Below are 19,545 nucleotides of genomic sequence, written 5' to 3'. Positions count from 1 at the left end.
TGCATGCTTAATTATCAGGCTCATAATGCCTTGGAAATAATGTTTTCTTTACAAATTTACTTCTAATGCAGCTTTAAGATCAGCAAATTTCTTTGAACTGGCCTGTTAAATATATGCTTTAGGACTGAAATTATATTTAATAATGTGTTAAACTATTATTATAGTTTTAGGATTCAGTTAGGCAGATTATATATTAGCAGTTATGTATTTGTGCAGTTATAGCCATGTTATCAGGAGAAGTTATATTCTCTGTAGTTTAAATATTGTAATATGTTCATCAGTTAATAATATATCTGTGTTTCTTCTAAAAATAACTTACAAATGGTATCAGAGCTCTCTTCTTAAGGGATCTGTGTTTGTACGTATTGGACAACTAATGGATGTCGAATCTGGATTCTCTTCAATTGTTCCACCAGTGTTCGATGGAAATAACTACCAGACTTGGGCAGTGCGCATGGAGGCGTATTTGGATGCTTTAGATCTCTGGGAAGCAGTTGTGGAAGACTACGAAATTCATGAACTTTTTGACAATGCTATGATGGCGCAGTTCAAAGCACAGAAGGAGAAGAAAATAAAGAAATCAAAGGCTAAAGCCTGTTTGTTTGCTGCAGTTTCAGCATCCATTTTTACTCGAATCATGTCTCTAAAGTCAGCGAAGGAAATATGGGATTTTCTCAAGTCTGAGTACAAAGGAAATGACAGAATTCGTGGGATGCAAGTGTTGAATTTGATTCGTAATTTTGAGTTGCAAAAGATGAAAGAGACAGAGACAATAAAGGAGTATGCTGACAGGCTTTTTAACATCGGGAATCAAGTCAGTTTGTTAGGTTCTTCAATAGCAGATTCCAGGATTGTCGAAAAGATTCTCGTCACGGTGCCCGAAAGGTTTGAGGCCACAATTACTACTCTTGAAAATACCAAGGATCTGTCAAAGATTACACTTACAGAACTCTTAAGTGCCTTGCAAGCACAAGAACAGAGACGTGCAATGAGACAAGAAGGATCTATAGAAGGAGCCCTACCAATGAAGCATCAAGACGATGGGAAAAATAAGAGGCCTGTGTACAAAAAGTATCATGTTTCAAGTGAAGAAGGTTCTACAACAGGTAACGGGATCAGATTCGAAAATAAAAGACTATGATTTAGAAAAGATTATCCTCCTTGTCAATATTGTGGAAAAAAGGGTCACCCTCCATTCAAATGTTGGAGGAGACCTGATGCTAAATGCAACAAATGTAACCAGATGGGACATGAAGCTATTATATGCAAGAATGAAAATCAACAACAAGGTGAGGACGCTAAGATGGCTGATCCAGAGGAGGAGGATCTATTATTTGTGGCTACTTGTTTTGCAAGTAGTGAAGAAAGTGGGAGTTGGCTAATCAATAGCGGTTGCACCAATCATATGACAAATGACAAGGAAATTCTTCGAGATTTAAGGCCAACCAATATCACAAAAGTTAGGATTGGAAATGGTGATTACATCTCAGTAAAAGGAAAAGGGACTGCTGCAATTGCAAGTTGTTCAGGTACTAGGCTTATTTATGATGTTCTTTATGTACCTGATATTCAACAAAACTTGTTGAGTGTTTGTCAACTAACTGAGAGAGGATTTAAAGTTATTTTCGAAGACAAACATTGTTTAATAAAAGATACAGCCAATCAAGATATTTTTATTGTTAGAATGAAAGGAAATAGTTTTTCTTTAAATCCATTGGAAGAGGAGCAATCAACATTTACTATCAAGGAAAATATCACAGAAGTTTGGCACAAACGACTTGGGCATTATTATCACAAAGGGTTGTTGCAAATGAAGTCAAAATTGATGGCAGAAGATATTCCAGATTTTGAAGATAGGATTTCAAACTGCGATGCATGTCAATTTGGTAAACTTGTTAGAAAACCATTTCCTAAGGTATCTGGAAGAGCAACAAGAAAACTACAATTAATTTATACAGATGTTTGTGGCCCGCAAAGAACACCTTCTTTAAAAGGTAGTCTTTATTATGTTATCTTTATCGATGATTTCACTAGAATGTGCTGGATATTTTTCTTGAAGTTTAAATCAAAAGTATCTCAAGTCTTTTGAAAGTTCAAAGCAAGAGTTGAAAATGAAAGTGGCTGCAAAATTCAGATTGTGAGATCAGACAATGGAAAAGAATACACATCAAATGAATTCAATCAGTTTTGTGAAAGTGCCGGCATTGAGCATCAACTAATAGCTCCTTACACGCCACAAGAAAATGGAGTTAGTGAGAGGAGAAACAGGTACATATTGGAAATGTCCAGATGTATGCTACATGAAAAAAATTTACCAAAGTCGTTTTGGGAGGAGACAACAAATACAGCTGTATTTCTTCAGAATAGGCTTCCGACGAAGGCACTAAATGATCAAACACCATTCGAGACCTGGTATGATAAGAAACCATCACTAAAGTTTCTTAAAATATTTGGCTGTTTGTGTTTCACTTATATTCCGCAGAATAAACGTGATAAACTGGACAAAAAAGCATCTCCGGGTATTTTTGTAGGCTACGTTAATAAGGCCTATAAAATATTCGATCCACAAAGCGAATAATTTGTTGTTACCAGGGATGTTAACTTTGTGGAGAATGAGGAATGGAACTGGAATGACGTTGCAGAGAAGAAAAATCATTTGATGACGGAATTAAAATTCAATCTTCTTAGTTCAAGTACCGAAGAATTAGAAGAAAATGTTGACTTGCAAAATGAAATGGTGGATCATGTCCCCGTAAGAGGAACTAGGAGTCTGTCTGATATCTATGAATGATGCAACATTGCTGTTTGTGAACCTGCAAATTATGAAGAAGCAAGAAAAAACAAAAGATGGGTAGCTGGAATGAACGAGGAGTTGTCCAGGATAAAGAAAAATAATACATGAATTCTAGTGGGAAGGCCTGAAAACAGAAAGGTTATTGGCGTCAAATGGGTGTATAAAACCAAGCTAAATGCTGATGGGTCTGTCAATAAACACAAAGCAAGACTCGTGGTTAAAGGATATTCTCAAGTTTCTGGTGTGGATTATTCAGACACTTTTGCACCAGTGGCTCGTTTGGACACCATAAGGCTTTTACTTGCAATAGCCGCTCAAATGAATTGGAGAGTCCATCAGCTGGATGTAAAATCAGCATTTTTAAATGGTGTTTTGCAAGAAGAAATTTACGTTGAACAGCCAGAAGGTTTTAAGAGGAAGGGAGAAGAGAACAAGGTATATCTTCTCAAGAAGGCTCTTTATGGTTTAAAGCAGGCTCCACGAGCCTGGGATAGATGATCATTTGTTGAGCTTGGGTTTTAAAAAAAGCTTGTCAGAGGCTACTCTTTATGTCAAACATCATTATGATGATGTTGTGATTGTCTCACTTTACGTTGATGATCTTTTAGTAATAGGAAATAATGCAGACCTAGTTACAAGGCTTAAACAAGAAATGAAGAAAGTTTTTGAGATGACAGATCTTGGGTTGATGTCTTTCTTCCTTGGTATGGAAATTATGCAGGCTGTGCATGAAATTTTCATATGTCAGAAGAAGTATGCAAAAGAGATATTATATAAGTTTAACTTTGGAGAGTGCAAGGCAATAAGCACTCCTATGAATCAGAAGGAGAAGTTGTGTGAGAATGATGGCGGTGACAAAGTTGATGAGGGATACTATAGAAGCATGATTGGTTGTTTGATGTATCTAACAGCAACACGACCAGATATTTTGAATGTTGTAAGTGTTTTGTCCAGGTTTATGCATTGTGCAAGTGAATTGCATCTTAAGGCTGCTAAAAAGTGATACGATATATTAAAGGGACAAGTCATTATGGTATTAAATTTCAAAGAAGCAAGAATTTCAAGCTGGTAGGTTACTCTGATAGTGATTGGGTGGTTGTACTGATGACATGAGAAGTACCTCGGGTTACTGTTTTACATTTGGATCTGGTATGTTCTCATGGAAATCGAAAAAACAAGAAACTGTGGCTCAATCTACTGCTTCTACTGTTGAGGCGGAATTTGTTGCAACAACAGCGGCGGTGAATCAAGCATTGTGGTTAAGAAAATTTTTATTGGATCTTAATCTACAACAAAAAGCAAGCACTGAGATTTTTGTTGACAACCAGGCTGCCATTGCTATTTCCCATGATCCTGTGTTTCATGGGACAACTAAGCATTTCAACATAAAATTGTTTTTCGTAAGAGAAGTGCAGAAAGAAGAGATTGTGACATTAATTTACTGCAAGTCTGAAGATCAGTTGGCATATTTGTTCACAAAGCCATTTCCGATGAGTAGGTTTCAGTTTCTAAGGCAAAAGATTGGTGTTTGCAGCTCCTAAAGCAAGGAGGAGTGTTAAATATATGCTTTAGGACTGAAATTATATTTAATAATGTGTTAAACTATTATTATAGTTTAGGATTCAGTTAGTCAGATTATATATTAGCAGTTATGTATTTGTGCAGTATAGCCATGTTATCAGGAGAAGTTATATTCTCTGTGATTTATCTGCAGTACTTGTCCAATGGCGTGGTAAAATTTACGCTCCACAAGAACTTTCAAGTGCGTCCCTGTATGGTGCCTTTCGAAGTAGATGTACAATTTAGCAGAGGTACTGGTAATCACTCATATGGTATTAGTCAGGATATTACTATATATCACACTTCCCTTGCTGCACTCAAGATTGACAAGTATGTAGAAAGTCTCGCAGAATGGCCATCCTTGTGGGCAATTTTCAGCTTAATTTATTGATAATATCGATTATCAAGTTCATGTCTACTAGACAGATGGCCTAAATAATGACCTGAATTAGATTATGAACTAAAAAAGGGCTGAAAGTCTTGCTTAGTAGTTTTGCTTATTACTTAGAACTGGTTTTCACTGACATGTGAGCTCCTGGTTGATTACTACCGGAGCACAAGATCACTCACAATGCTCCTCCCCTCTTCTTTTTTCTAGTTGCAGAGAAATCAATGTATAAAATGTCTTGAGTTGGTTTTGCAGCAGAACAAAGTTGCTGGTTCAATATTTTTTTTTTAACTTTGAAAATTCAAAATGCAAAGATTACAGACACCATTACCATCAACCTTACCTATTATGTGTGTGTACATAAAGAGTCAAGCTTTCATATCATTATTAATTAGTACTACATAGGGGATTAAGTATTTAATTGGTGTGTTAAACACTAGGTAACTGGTTTTTAAATTAAAATACCCAAAAAGTTTAGTGGGTGCATCTAATTTAATTTCCTTCCCTTAAACAATAGAAAATAAAGCATTAAGTAGATATTGGAGATTAAAGCCACAAAATGTTGACAAAACATTAGAAGACTAAAGCAGCTGGCTTTGTCCTCTTCTCTGTCTATGCAATGGCTAAAGCTGTTGATGTTAAGATGACCTTTATCTTAATCATGATAATATATGGACTGAAATAGTACTAATGCAGTATCCCTACACTCTGCAAGCTTGGCTGAGCCTACATTCTTCATACAGATGTGAACATTATAAAAAAAAAAGTAAATTGAGTGATGATTAAAATATCTTCTACTTGGGATGCATGAGGACAAGAGGGTTAAAGATTTTAGAATGTTAATAAAACATACTACCACCTAATCAAAGAATAAATACATCTGTATGCATGAACACTCCCCATAGATAATTCATAATTGTTTTAAATATTAGTAGCCACTTATAAACTAATAAAGACATACACAAATGTAAATGATGGGCAACTGTAATGCATGGGCATGAAGACATACACAAATGTAAATGATAGATCTACCAACTAAAATAAAATTGAAAATATTATATTTGAGAACTGCAACTTTTATCAGTTCAGTTTATATTTTGGCAAATTTCCTGTCACTAGCCATCCAGACTAATGTGAAATTAGAAATCTGAAAAGTAAAAAAGATCAGTGTCCTCAGTCCTGTATCATAGTAGTTCATTACTATTAGACTACATGCTGAATTAGTGATGAGCAGAAGAAGGACTTGACAGTACAGATATTATCAGAGTTCTCAAAGTTGCAACTTGCAGCCATCATGAATCATGATGAAAGATCAATTTCAGTCTCTTCATATGAATGTTTCCAAGTAAATATTATTGAAATAAGTGTTTGATTTTCAGAATTGATACCTTTATCAATCCAATAGTAAAATAACACCTTAGTATGCTAATGTCTATTTCTTGATTAAAAATTTAAAAACAGAAATCTACAGAATCACATTGACTTGGGGTTCTATATTCTTATGAGAAAGAAAGTAGTAAAAGAAATCTGTACCTAGATTGCTCTGTTTTTTTACCAAATCTAAAGATAATATTGCAAGCCACATCATTGTGAATTAGATCAATCAACTTATACAGAGATGAGGCAAAATTATATAGTAATAGATTTTGGAAGGAAATCAAGATCCATAGATCCTCTTATGTTTCTTAGAATTACATAAAGATAAATTTTCCCATGTGGTTAAATGGAATATAAGAATTCTTAAATGTTTCTAAAAACCATGAAATGATTCAGCTTTTACACCACAAACTTTCCTTGGCCAATCATTGGTAGATAGGCATATTACAAAAAGATGGTAGACCAACAGAACATTATATGTATATTATGGTCCCTCTACATTTTTATCCATTCTCTATCCAATTTTAATCTGATATTTAAGATTAAATAATGGTAAAAACTTTTGGTTAGTGATATAAAAGGGCAGTTTATTAGGAGGCCATTTAGAGATTAGCCACACCTAATAAGGGAGCACCTGCAGCTTAATCCACTATACTATGGAGTTGTACAGAAGGACTAAACTGATTTACTATTAATGGAAAGGAATCTTCATGTGGCATGGCATGCATGGCTTTGAGCAAATGACAGAAAATGGATGTTGACCCATCAACAAAGAGGATAATACCAAACTAATCCACCTCTAATCCTTGGATTAAATACAAGACTATGTGCAAGTCTGTTTTGGTTATCGGAGTTTATTAAATGTTTTATTAGTTAGAAGGTATATGAAAGGAAAACACAAGCTCCTTCATTTCTGTTTCTATCTAACACATGCTCTATTTAAAAGTATAAAATTTCCATGATTATTCTAGGCTTCTAGCAATTAATTATCTTGAGGAAAAACTATAATTTTTTAGCCTATATACCTAATTAATATATCTTAATTTAATAGGGGAAAGAAGTGCGGCACCTTAGAGAAACTCCAATTATAAGAAAACTTACCTATATTTGTTCTAGGGTACAAATTATCAGTAATTTAAAATCGCGGATAAATTATTCTGTGTGAATATTGTGGTTTAAATTTGTTGGTTAAAAAAATATATTAAAAACACCATAATGCTAGTTGAGTTGGTCCCTGTAAATATGTAGTACTAAAAGGGCTCTTGGGAGTTTATTTTACCTCCAAAAGTTTTTTGCAGGGTCATTGGGAGGAAATAAAATGTTGTCTCACTTCACTTTTTACTGAATGGTTAAACTTTAAAGATCATATACTACTATCATGTATGCACATAGTGTACACATCACAAATTGTGGAACATCTTGTAAACTTCACTTGAGCTGTGGAAAAGGGCCAATAGGACTAGTTTTATTTTAAAGATAGGGAGGGGAGGGAGTGGAGTAGGAGTCAGTAATTCTAGTGGGTTCCTGCAAAAGGCCAGCCTAAAATATTTAATTGTACAAGTTCACCTTACATGCAAATATTATATATTTGTTTTACATTATTATATACATACAAGTTTTGTCTGCAAACCCCACAAAGGCCACAAGGACTGAGGGAACTTTTGTTGCCAGGACAAGATCTTCTGACCATAAGATGAGTTTAAAAATCTCATAATTGCTTTTAGTACACAAGGGGATAACTAAAGCAATCCCAACAAAAAAAATGCAAAAATAATATAGTTTCTTCATAGAGAAGGAGAGAGGTACAAGATAGAGACCCTTGAGAGAGATCAAAAGTTGCATAGATTGGTGCTTGAGAAAAAGACTATACCATCTTTCTGGTGGCTTCTTAGATACACACACAAACATATGTACCTATGCTTTGATAAGTAAAGCTCTGATTTTTCTTGTTTCTTGTGTCCTTCCCACAAGTTGGATTTCAAGATTTTGCTAGAAAGCTCAAGTTTGCCTCTACAAAAACTCCAACAGGTAAGTATTTTTCCCCTTGTTTCTCCCAAGAACTTCCACATAATTCATTTTCCAATCTATATATTTGTGGGTTTTGAGGTTCTTGTCTTTTTCTTGTGATAGAATGTATTGACAAAGAGTTGTTTGCATGGGGAGTCATAGTCATAGAGTTGGAGATACTGGTTTGTCAAACTCAGGGCCTTCAAACATTCATCATTATCACCAGCACCACCACATCCCATATGCAGTTCCTCATGGCCTTCCTCCTCTTAATACAAACTTCATGTATTGTTCTACATATTCTTGTTTATCTTCTTGTAATTTCTTTGAAAAAAATATATTCTTTTATGTATTTTGTGAAATGTGTGTTTTTATAAATTTCTGACAAGGGTTTTGAATGTGATTTATTTTTTAGGAATCATCAAGAAGGATCTGCTTTTGATTTTGGAGAACTTGAAGAGGCTATTGTGCTGCAAAACTTAAAGCTTAATCATGATGATTCTAAATTATGTATGGTTCTTTCTTTACTTCTGTTTCCCTCCTTTTTCTTTTATTTTTCTGACGTTGGCCAAGTATAACTGACTACTAAAACTATAGAGATACAAGTTTGAATATGTCTGTCTATAATAAAGGCCAAGATGGGGCTTTGCCATTTTAACATAGTAATCATTTTTAAGCAAAGGAGTTGAATGGTGTAAGGTTTCAAATAAGGAAACTTGTCTACTTTGCATGTTTTACTAACTCCATAACTGCAGAAGAAGAAAAAGTGAAAAGGGGGGGTTGGAGAGATAAGGTTACTTGCCTTTAGGAGTTCCCTATAATATTTACTTGAGTTTTCTTGAAATTCTCTTTAAGTTTTGCTGATTCTTAGAGATTTTGTGGGCTTTTGTGATTTTCTGCAGCTTTTTATACAGCTAAACCTGCAGCAACATTGGAAATGTTTCCTTCTTGGCCTATGAAACTTCAACAAACTCCAGGGGTAGTTTAAATCTCCATTACTCTTATCTTTGACCTTTATTTTTATTTTTTATTTTAACTTGTATGTGGGCTTTTTCTCTCTTCATGTAAAGAACTTTGAACTCAAAACTGTAACAAGGACCACAATATAAGTACTACTTCTCATAATGATTTCTTCTGTATTCTCTTTTTTTGTGTTACCAGCTTTGAATTTATATTCATTTTTCTTTTGTAGAAAAGGGTACTTTTGTGGATTTTGTGCAGGTACCCTTTTGGAATCATTTTATTCATGGGTTGTCTGTTTGTTTTATATATAGGGGAGTTCAAGGTCAGGAGGAGAGAGTACTGATTCAGGATCAGCAGTGAACACACTTTCAAGTAAAGCTGGGGGCCATTTGGAACCAGAATCTCCAGTTAGTACAAAACTATCTTCTGATCATCTACAGGCTTTTGACCATAACAACCATCTTCAGTTCCCACAAGAAAATCACCACCACCATCACCAGCAGCTACAGCTTGCAGAGATGGCAAGTGACAGTCCAAGATCATCTTCAGGACCATCACAAACTCAACCATCTTCAAATACTATTCTTGAAAAGGTTTTAAAAATTTTCTCGTAACTCTTCTCTTTTCTCAAGAACGTAGAAAAAAGGTGGCATCTTTTGTTCTTGCTCTCTGTATTTTTTATGTGTCTTTTCAGATGAAAGGTACTATAATCACAACAAAAACCTTCTAAAAATCAACAGAGGAAGATCTTTTTCTTCTGATATGATTTTTCTGACAAGTAATGGGCTATAGCCTATAGGAGAGAGAATTGAACACAACTCTATTTACATAATCATGACTTCCTTTACAAATTCCTAGACTGTACACACAGTATGTAAATGGATCCTTCTTATTAATAATCTATCATAAGCTTTAAGCTTTAAGTTATTTTAATAAGAGAAAAAATAACTGAGTTGCATGTAATTGATACTAAATGACTAGCCAATATAGAGCACATCAAATTTCAGATTTGGTTCTCATATCAACATTAAGAAACCAGATATGCATGTACAGTGTGTGAGCACTGCTTATCAACTACACAAACTGTCTGCTAAAATAGACTTAAAATTTGCTCTTACCATTTTCTTGCTTCTTGGCTTTTTCAGAGAAGAGGACCAGGTGCAATCTCTGACAGAGTGCTTGATCCAAAGGTTGATCAGAACTGAAACTTTCACCCTCTTTCCTTTATAACATAAGTTGAACTTTTTACTAAAGATTTACCGCTAAAAGCTTAATCTGCTAATGTATGTGTTTTCAGACGTTGAGACGATTAGCTCAAAACAGAGAAGCAGCAAGAAAAAGCAGACTTCGGAAAAAGGTAATAATATCGGAAAAAATTAACGTCTTGTTGTTTTCTTATTTTTTTATGCTCCATAAAATTTCAACCTTGAGGTCAGAAATGTGATCTATTTGTGCAGGCTTATGTGCAACAGCTGGAATCCAGTAGGATAAGATTATCGCAGCTGGAGCAAGACCTTCAAAGAGCTCGATCTCAGGTTTAGAATGTCATCATTATAAATTAAATACAATTATATATCAAGAATTATTTCAGTATTAATTTTTGAAATATATAATAATGGTTTTATAGTTTTGGTCAATAGGGCTTGTTTATGGGAGGTGGTAGTGGTGGCAATGCTGGAGGAAGCATGAGCCCAGGTGAGTTTATTACACTACCTGGATAGTGGGATTACCACAAATGTCACTTTTTATGTTTCTTAAAGAGCAACTATGTTATTGGAAAGGTAAGGTTGCCATATTCACAACTTTTTCTTTATTTCACTAAAAAATTGTGGAGGCCCTTTCTTCTACAAATGTTTTTTGAAAAAACATACTTTAAATTTATTTGCAAAGTCTACCTATCCAATTCAAGCTATTTGCCACTTGTTCCCCCCCTTTTATTTCACACACACCGACGAGTACTATCATTGATATTTTAGTAAATCAGTTAAAGTTTAACAATAGAAATTTATAAGAACTGCTTATAATTGTACTAATTGTTTAAGTTACATAACACATAGTTAGAGCATACATATCGAATAAATAATATGTATGTGATATACGTCATTTAGAGACTCATAGTGTTCCTTTGCACATAAAGCAGATAAATAAAGTTCTCGAATCTGGACATTTACTTGAATCAAGAAAAGTTATTTGATGCATAAAATGAAGAGAAGGCATTCATAAGTACTACTGAATTTAAACACTATTTGATTATCTTTTGAAGGTGCTGCTTTATTTGATATGGAATATGCACGATGGTTGGATGATGATCACAGACATATGGCAGAACTACGAACTGGATTGCAGGCACATTTATCAGATGGCGATCTCCGAGTAATAGTAGATGGACATATTGCACATTATGATGAGATTTTCCGTCTAAAAGGGGTGGCAGCAAAATCAGATGTCTTCCACCTCATTACTGGATTGTGGACTACTCCAGCTGAACGTTGCTTCTTGTGGATGGGAGGTTTCCGTCCCTCTGAGCTCATCAAGGTTAGGCTTTGACATAGTAGTTTCCGTGTAAAGTGGCCTGTGACATTGTCTGGTTTATAATTAATCTTCAGCATCAAGATACTACAATATCAGTCCAGGAAAATCTGTCGTCATGTATGACAATTATAAAACCTTGTAGTTCTGGTCTATGCTATATTTTCTGAACATGAAAATTATTCATTCTTATTTATGTAATTTCAAATTGATATTGATTAGACGTTGATAGCGCAAATGGATCCATTAACTGAGCAGCAACTTGTGGGAATATACAGTCTCCAACATTCCTCTCAGCAGGCAGAGGAAGCTCTGTCCCAAGGTCTAGACCAGCTTCAACAGTCCCTTATTGATACAGTAGCAAGTGGAACAATTAATGATGGAATGCATCATATGGCGGTAGCACTTGGCAAGCTTACAAACCTTGAAGGTTTCGTCCGTCAGGTATATTTATCATTGCATAAATATCCATTTTGCTTTTTAGATATAAATCCTATTTGCATAGTGTAAGTTGCAAACATTGTCCAATCCTTTTCAAAAGCTAAGGAGGTGTCATGATAAATATTTTCCTTCAAATCAATAATACAGCAACTTCTTGGATTTTTATGCTTTGCACCTTTAGTATGTAGATGAACCGCATACTCTTTACATAAAGGAAGCTTTTTATTGTGTCATTGCACCCGTAAACTCTGCTATGCTAAGAGAGCTTTCTATCACTTCTGTACTGCTACGTTATCCTATCATTTACTGCCAACTTTTGTAATTGCCCAAATAATATATAGACTTTGATCAAAAAGAAAAGTGTCAGATAACTTTCTTGTCCTTTTTTATGTCTAATTGTTCTATCCTAACTTTTAGCATATGTTCATATACTTTGTCGTGGGAATAAAGAGCGAGAGAAAAAAAGAACTACAGGAAGTGCTATTACATTTTATATGAAAGGACAAGATAATTTTTATTACTTGATCTTCTTTGAAAGGAAAATGAGACATACCACACAGGTAAGCCATTATATAAAGGTGCAGAAAAGTAAGAGGACATATAGATTCTATAGAAGTTGTATGAAATCAAAATGGTGCTTCTTTTCCTAGCAGTAACTTAAAGAATTAGGATGATAATTTCTCTTTCCCCCATGTCAATATGCAGAATATAGATTTTCTTATCAATTCAGAAAGCAAATGTCACAAATCAGAAGGCTAGGACAAGGCCAAAATTTTATCGACATCCCTTCTTTGCACTAGTTCTTGACTTCTTGATTACTTGATGCCGTCTTCATGTTTATTGAAATTATACTAACTACTAAGTACATAAAAGTTCGAGATTATCAAATATATACGTCTCTTGCATCACTTCCTTTAAAATTTTGAATAACTTCTTCGGTTCTTCCCTCTAATGATATGTATATATCGAGGAAACAGCATCATCTATGATAAGTTCTTTTTTAATAAAATATGCTCAGCAGAAGTACTTACACATGTCAACTTTATCCGATACTACATTTGGAAGTTCTAGTATGATGTACCTCTCAACTATATATTATACCGAGTAGTTTACTCTTCGGATAATTTCGAATATATTTCAGTTCAACCATAGAATATTGCTCTCCATAATAGTTTAGTTAAATTATACATTGCCTAATCGTGAACACCAAGTTTAAATATACATAATGTCTGTTTTGGATTCTCCTGTGTATTCATTCTCGACGGTGTGCTGATAATGAAACACAAACCACTCTGCTTGAGCTATCAGACACAGTATTTAACTCATTATTCATGTACTTTAATCAAATGATATTGATTGAATGATTATATTAGTCCAAATTTTGTAGATACGACAACTTCAATGGTTTCAACACTCATTTAATATATAATGTTAGCATGCGCATTGACAGTGTCCCTGCTCTTGTTAATTATGATACTTGTTTATACTATAATTTTGTCTCCTCTTGTTTTGAAATTAAATTTACTATATTAAACATTTGTTGATTATGATTAGTTGGTCATTGATGTTGATATTACAGGCTGACAATTTAAGGCAGCAAACGCTTCACCAACTGCGGCGGATACTCACTGTTCGTCAAGCCGCAAGATGTTTTCTGATCATTGGAGAATACTATGCACGATTACGAGCTTTGAGTTCCCTCTGGGCTTCGCGTCCTCGAGAGTGAGATTTATCTTTTTAACTTAAAAAAAAACCATAACTTAATTAGTTCATTAAAATTGCGCTACTAGCTGCTTTTTTATAGATAACAAAGTCCAGTAATTAACTTTCTTACAGTTGTGGCACTCAAAGGATTGACAATTTGGGATTAGTCATGTCTATGTCATTTTACAAATGTAGTTAACATAAATCGAGTCGGGGTTGAGTCGTGTTGCATCACTCATTAGTCATTATAATCATTTTGGCAGGAGCATGATGAGTGAAGAAAACTCTTGTCAGACAAGCACAGACATGCATATGATGCAGATGCAGATGCAGATGCAATCTTCTTCGCAGAATCAATATGGTAGCTTTTGATGGACAATTGGTGACTGAAATTGTATCATCAAAATTGTTTTAGAAGTTTCTGATGTAAATGGAAATCTATTTCATGTGACTCAGGAAGCTAACTTTGATTGTAATGATCAGTGAACCAAAATATGTATCTCAGATGTCTTTTAGATGGATTGGTTGAAATTACTTATTTGAGCTAGGTGATTTTATTACATCCCCCCGCGTTTTCTTCTCGCATGAATCTTTTATCTCTTTTCTAGCTCTAAAATCATCATACCCACTAGTTTTTGTATTTCACTCATTTCTGGAAAATTGAAAACTGAAGATTTTTTTTACATAAAATGTAAAATTTGGATTAAATCTTATTTTCTGGCCTGATTTAGTCGCAAATGTACGCAACAACTGGGGTTTCTGGTGAATTTGAGATTTTTAATATCAATTTGACAAACTTGATTGGAACTGTTTGAGTTGACTTAGATGATTAGGAAAGCTTACCTGAACCTTATTAAGATATTTACCTTCGACAAAATATTATTGACAGACATCCGTTGTATCAAATATTATATATCGAATATAATATCAATTAATATGTATAATATAATTATTTTTACTATTTAAATTAGTATCTTGTTTTTTAGTGTGTTTTATTTCGTATATAGTACTTGAAAAGTTTGCGCCAATTTATATTATTTCATATTTTTTTGTGTGTTCGTGATTGAATATTGGGCAACGCTGTTGTGTCTAAATTTAAATTTCAAGTATACAATACAATTTATATGCTACGGTCTACATCATACGAATTATCAAGAAATAAACTTGGTCAAAAAACTCACATACAATGCGAAATTTGTATGATAATAATATAGTATTTGTCTACTCACAGGCGTGTAACATCTTGTATTTTAACTAATAACCGTTATTTTATATTTATTTATTCTACCATTTTAGCTAATCTCTTTTGAACCTATTTGTTCCATCATCTATGGGTCCTGGGGAAGTACCCCCACTCTCAATACATTCATGCAGAATGAAAACAAGGGTAACACTTCTCTGTTATAACTTATAAGCCGGAAATGAATAAACAACTACTTCCTCTGTGCCAACGAAATATATACAGGCGGTGACACGTAGTTTAGAAAAACAGGTAATTTTAATATAAAAAAGTAAAAAAATTGAGTAAAATAGTGGAATAGATTAATATTATATATATAGAGTGAATGTCGTGGAAAAAAGTAGAGGATACAAGGGTTTGCCTAATTTTTATATTATTAAAATTTACTGCAATATACACAAATCAGAGGAAATGTATACAAATGAGACGGACATCCCAAAATGGAAGGTGTATACAATTGAACAGGGGACAAGGGTAATAAGATGAAATTATGGGTAGCATACAGATAATTCACGAGCCGACCCGAGTCGAGCCGCGTTTTAATCGAATCGAGCTGAATTTTAATTTTTTTTTTTACAAACCAAGTCGAGCCGAGCTTTCTTAACAAACAAAAAACCGTGTTCCAGCTCATTAACGAACGAGCAAAATGCGAGTTTTTTTGAATTTTTTCGAGCCCAACCGAGCCGAGCTCGAGGCGTCCCGAGCCGAACGCGAGCCGAACATGACAAAAGCTCGGCTCGAGCTCATTTTCTTAACGAACACAATTTTGTATTCGAGTTCGAGGCCTTAACGAACCGAGCTGAACCGAGCCCTTAGCGAGTCGAGCTTGAGGTTGTTCGCGAATACGTCTAATTGGAACTTCGGGAGGTGTGTTTACTGTTTACCAACAGAATCTGAAACAGGGCGTTGAAGAGGGAGAATATAATATTTTCCAAAGCACCTTCTCTAAGGCAGGTCCTCCCAGTATCTTCAAACTCTCTGCATTTCACAAGAGTATGCTCAGTTAAAGGTAAAGCACTTGATGACTCTCTTTGAAGAATGAATTACGAGCTGTATGAGCGGTAACGTCCACATACGGCTCGATAAACCTATGATTAGAGAGGAGGGGGAGAAGTGCGAAAGGAAGACTTGGCTAAAACACTCATAAATTCGTACTTTAAGCTAATACACAATTTATTCCCATCCAGAGTAAAGAATTCTCCCGTTTACACATTATTGTATCAAAATAATCATATAAACAAAAACATATCATAAGAAAGTTGCATCCTAATTTTTTACAAAATGTAAAAATCTTATTTCTGAGCATTTCATGATTTTTTGGTTGGTGTTATTGTTGGGGTGTATTTTGTTTGATTACTAATGAGTTCCGACGATCATAAGAGTGCTAAAACAGACATAATTTGGATAATTAAAATCTGTAAATAAATACATCACAATGTAACAATAGTAAATACTTAGGAGTCAGATTATATGTTTGATCAGTTCTCAAGCATAAGAACAAACAACTCCTTTCTACTTATCTATAGCATCCACACAATCTAACTGAAACAATAATAAAAACTAAAAGCATTGTTCTTGCACATGTTTTTGGGTCTACCCTTCTCTGCAAGAGAAAGCTTCAATTAAATTGAGAGAAACCATTGTCAACTAGCCTCAAAACTATGAATGACTTCGCACCGTCCACAGTTATCATATTGAAAACATAATTTTAATAATTTATTACTGTAATATCTACTTATTGTTCCATTCTTTTCTACCTACATAATCGTCGGTCTAATAACTTCCTACACTCAAAAAATATAGCACCACAATGACCTCATTCCTGTGCAGGGGCAGAGACCATCATTTAGAGCATGCACATCTTCTATATACATTTTTAGTACAAGTAGAGTGCATGCATCTACGGCCCAATGGAAACAAAGAAATTTCTACTAAACAATGGACTAGAGACAGTAGAGAGCACTGTTATCACGAAGACAACTAATCGGCGCGAAGGTACTCCGGCGCCAAGGTTCTTGAAGTTCTACTTGTCGACGACTAGTTGTCACGAAGGTACTCGTCAGGCGCCCGATTTAGGACGTTTTTGGTGTACCATGACTCGATCCAACCCATGACAGTACACATTAAAAAGAAAATGATATTAAGATTGATAACGAAAATGATATTAAGATTGATAACTTTGCTTGATATTTATCATACCTATGTTTTTATTTCCTCTCACATGTTTGATATTTGGAACATTAATGTTATTATGCAATAACTATGCTTATTTGAGCTTACTTTTCTATTACTTTCGATTTAAATAATGGAATTGACGTTTTTAGTTATATTATATATTCTATCTAATAAGTATATGTACAACAAATACTTTGTCGATTTTTTACGAGGCTACCAAAAAATATAGATGACTTATAGCTAAGATTTTTGAGAAACGAAGTATCCCAAAAATCTGAGTATTTCGATATGGGTGTAAATGGGGACACGTGGATTTATAAGATTTAGGTAATGTAAACCAGTAGGTGAGCATCCTAATTTTGTTATGCAAGAAGATTATATCGAGCTTATAAAATGTGATCGTAAAACCAACAATAGTGACTAAACTAACTTCAAAAGAGTTTTATTTCGGAAGTTCTATAAAAGTGTGATTAATGAGGATTCAAGAAGAAGAGACCCAATGTCATAAGGTACTATTGTTATAGAGTAGCACTAAGATAATTTCTAATTACGAAAGTACAAGTAAGAAGAGAGCAGTACAACACACAAATAACAGGGTAAAAAATATAAAAAGAGGAGCTCCTACAATAGTTTTACGAAGTAGCAAACGTATATAATATGCTTAATATCTTTGATAGCAATACAAATAGTAAGCAAGATAAATATCCCACTGTTAGCATGAAATATATTATAGATAAATTTGAAGTTGTAACAAAGTGCGATACTAAGAAAGAGCCTACTATATATGGAATTTGACTAATAGAAATACACCAAAATGTTGATTTTTAAATATAAAAATTTGCTTAAAAAATAATAATAAAATTTGAAGTAAATTTTAAACAAAATATTAGTTATTGTACATGCAAACAAGGTAAAATCACTATTTACCACCTTCCCTGGATGGAGGGAAGATTTTTGAATGATTTGCTTCTTACAAGGAGGACCAGTCACACTAACCGGTAGAAGTTTGGGTAATCACATATCAAAAGTTGAAAATCACTTATATTTTTAGTGCAAATTAAGAAACATATGAATTTTATTTATAACCAACCAAAAAAGAGATAAATATACTTATGTTATAATATACTAATTTTAATATTTTAGAAGGGGCTACTAAATCTGAGAGGGAAAGAATGATAATCGGAGGGAGATAGAGAGCATATTTATAAGATGCTTGGTGCAAAATTTTCATTCACCAAAACCATGTATTTATAGCCAAGTTGAAGAACAAAAACATTAAATGCATTATCAAAATTTCTACTCCTAAGACTAGCTTTACTATTTTACCATTGATTTAAAAATTACAATCAATTATAACACTCCCCTTTGATTGTCATTTAACATGGATCATAGATTGCCTCGTTAAAACCTTGTTCAAAGAAAAATCCAGTGGGATAAAAAGTTTGACGAAGGAAAAAGAGTACAATCTCCCCTGGAAAACTAATCATTCTCTGAATTTTGTTGTAACAAATCTTTGAGTCGACGCATTCCAATGTTATGTCGTAACTTCCCAAATGTTGAATTTGGTAATGATTTCGTGAATAAATCAGCAAGGTTGTCACATGACCGAATTTGTTGAACATCAATTTCACCATTCTTTTGAAACTCATGAGTGTAGAAGAATTTTGGTGAAATGTGTTTTGTCCTGTCTCCTTTGATATATCCTTCCGTGAGTTGATCAATGCATGCAGTGTTATCCTCAAACATAATGGTAGGACTTCTAGTGATGTCTGGTAATTCACATGATTCCCGAATATTCTTGATGATAGATCGCAACCAAACACATTCTCTACTGGCTTCATGAATTGTAATGAGTTCTGAGTGATTTGTTGAGGTTGTCACTGTAGTTTGCTTCGTGGATTTCCAGGAAATGGTTGTACCGCAATATATAAATACATATCCAGTTTATGATTTACCAAAATGAGGATCTGACAAATATCCAGCGTCTGCATATCCAATCAACTGAGATGTTGATTTTTTCGGGAAGAATAATCCAAAGTCTGTTGTTCCACGAAGATAACGAAATATATGTTTGATCCCATTCCAATGTCTGTACATCGGAGCAGAGCTAAATCTAGCCAATAAATTCACAGCAAATGCAATATCTGGCCTTATATTATTTGCAAGATACATAAGTGCACCAATTGCACCTAGATATGGGATTTCAGGACCAAGAACCTCTTCATCGTCTTCTCGTGGTCGAAATGGATCTTTATCAGGCTCTAAAGATCTAATCACCATTGGAGTAGTTAATGGATGAGATTTATCCATGTAAAATCTGTTCAAAACCTTTTCTGTATAGGTGGATTGGTGGAGGAAAATTCCTGT

At 34.1% G+C, this 19,545-nt stretch overlaps 2 protein-coding genes across 2 annotated transcripts; both read left to right on the top strand.

The window, feature by feature from the left end:
• The first annotated feature begins 376 nt into the window (after window positions 1-376).
• Window positions 377-1,141, top strand: LOC141696135 (uncharacterized). Its single transcript, XM_074500321.1, has one exon. The coding sequence runs from the start codon at window positions 377-379 to the stop codon at window positions 1,139-1,141; it is 765 nt and encodes a 254-aa protein (XP_074356422.1).
• A 6,700-nt stretch (window positions 1,142-7,841) lies between these two features.
• Window positions 7,842-14,280, top strand: LOC141698524 (transcription factor TGA9-like). The gene is made up of 13 exons (XM_074503230.1): window positions 7,842-8,147; window positions 8,250-8,411; window positions 8,542-8,636; window positions 9,029-9,105; window positions 9,401-9,682; window positions 10,235-10,279; window positions 10,387-10,446; window positions 10,547-10,624; window positions 10,730-10,784; window positions 11,353-11,624; window positions 11,841-12,062; window positions 13,639-13,781; window positions 14,027-14,280. The coding sequence occupies exons 2-13, from the start codon at window positions 8,275-8,277 to the stop codon at window positions 14,133-14,135; spliced, it is 1,575 nt and encodes a 524-aa protein (XP_074359331.1). The 5' UTR covers window positions 7,842-8,147; window positions 8,250-8,274; the 3' UTR covers window positions 14,136-14,280.
• Window positions 14,281-19,545: the final 5,265 nt, after the last annotated feature.

Source organism: Apium graveolens, chromosome 11, assembly GCF_009905375.1.
Source record: "Apium graveolens cultivar Ventura chromosome 11, ASM990537v1, whole genome shotgun sequence".
Taxonomy (NCBI): domain Eukaryota; kingdom Viridiplantae; phylum Streptophyta; class Magnoliopsida; order Apiales; family Apiaceae; genus Apium; species Apium graveolens.
The sequence above is the reverse complement of the archived record's forward strand: the minus strand, read 5'-3'. Positions and strand labels throughout refer to the sequence as shown.

Bases quoted from the DNA above. Each gene is read 5' to 3' on its own strand.
- LOC141696135 (XM_074500321.1), top strand. From the start codon at position 377: ATGGATGTCGAATCTGGATTCTCTTCAATTGTTCCACCAGTGTTCGAT.
- LOC141698524 (XM_074503230.1), top strand. From the start codon at position 8,275: ATGGGGAGTCATAGTCATAGAGTTGGAGATACTGGTTTGTCAAACTCA. The intron at 9,683-10,234 runs GTTTTAAAAATT...TGGCTTTTTCAG, and splicing joins CAAATACTATTCTTGAAAAG to AGAAGAGGACCAGGTGCAAT. The intron at 13,782-14,026 runs GTGAGATTTATC...TCATTTTGGCAG, and splicing joins TGGGCTTCGCGTCCTCGAGA to GAGCATGATGAGTGAAGAAA.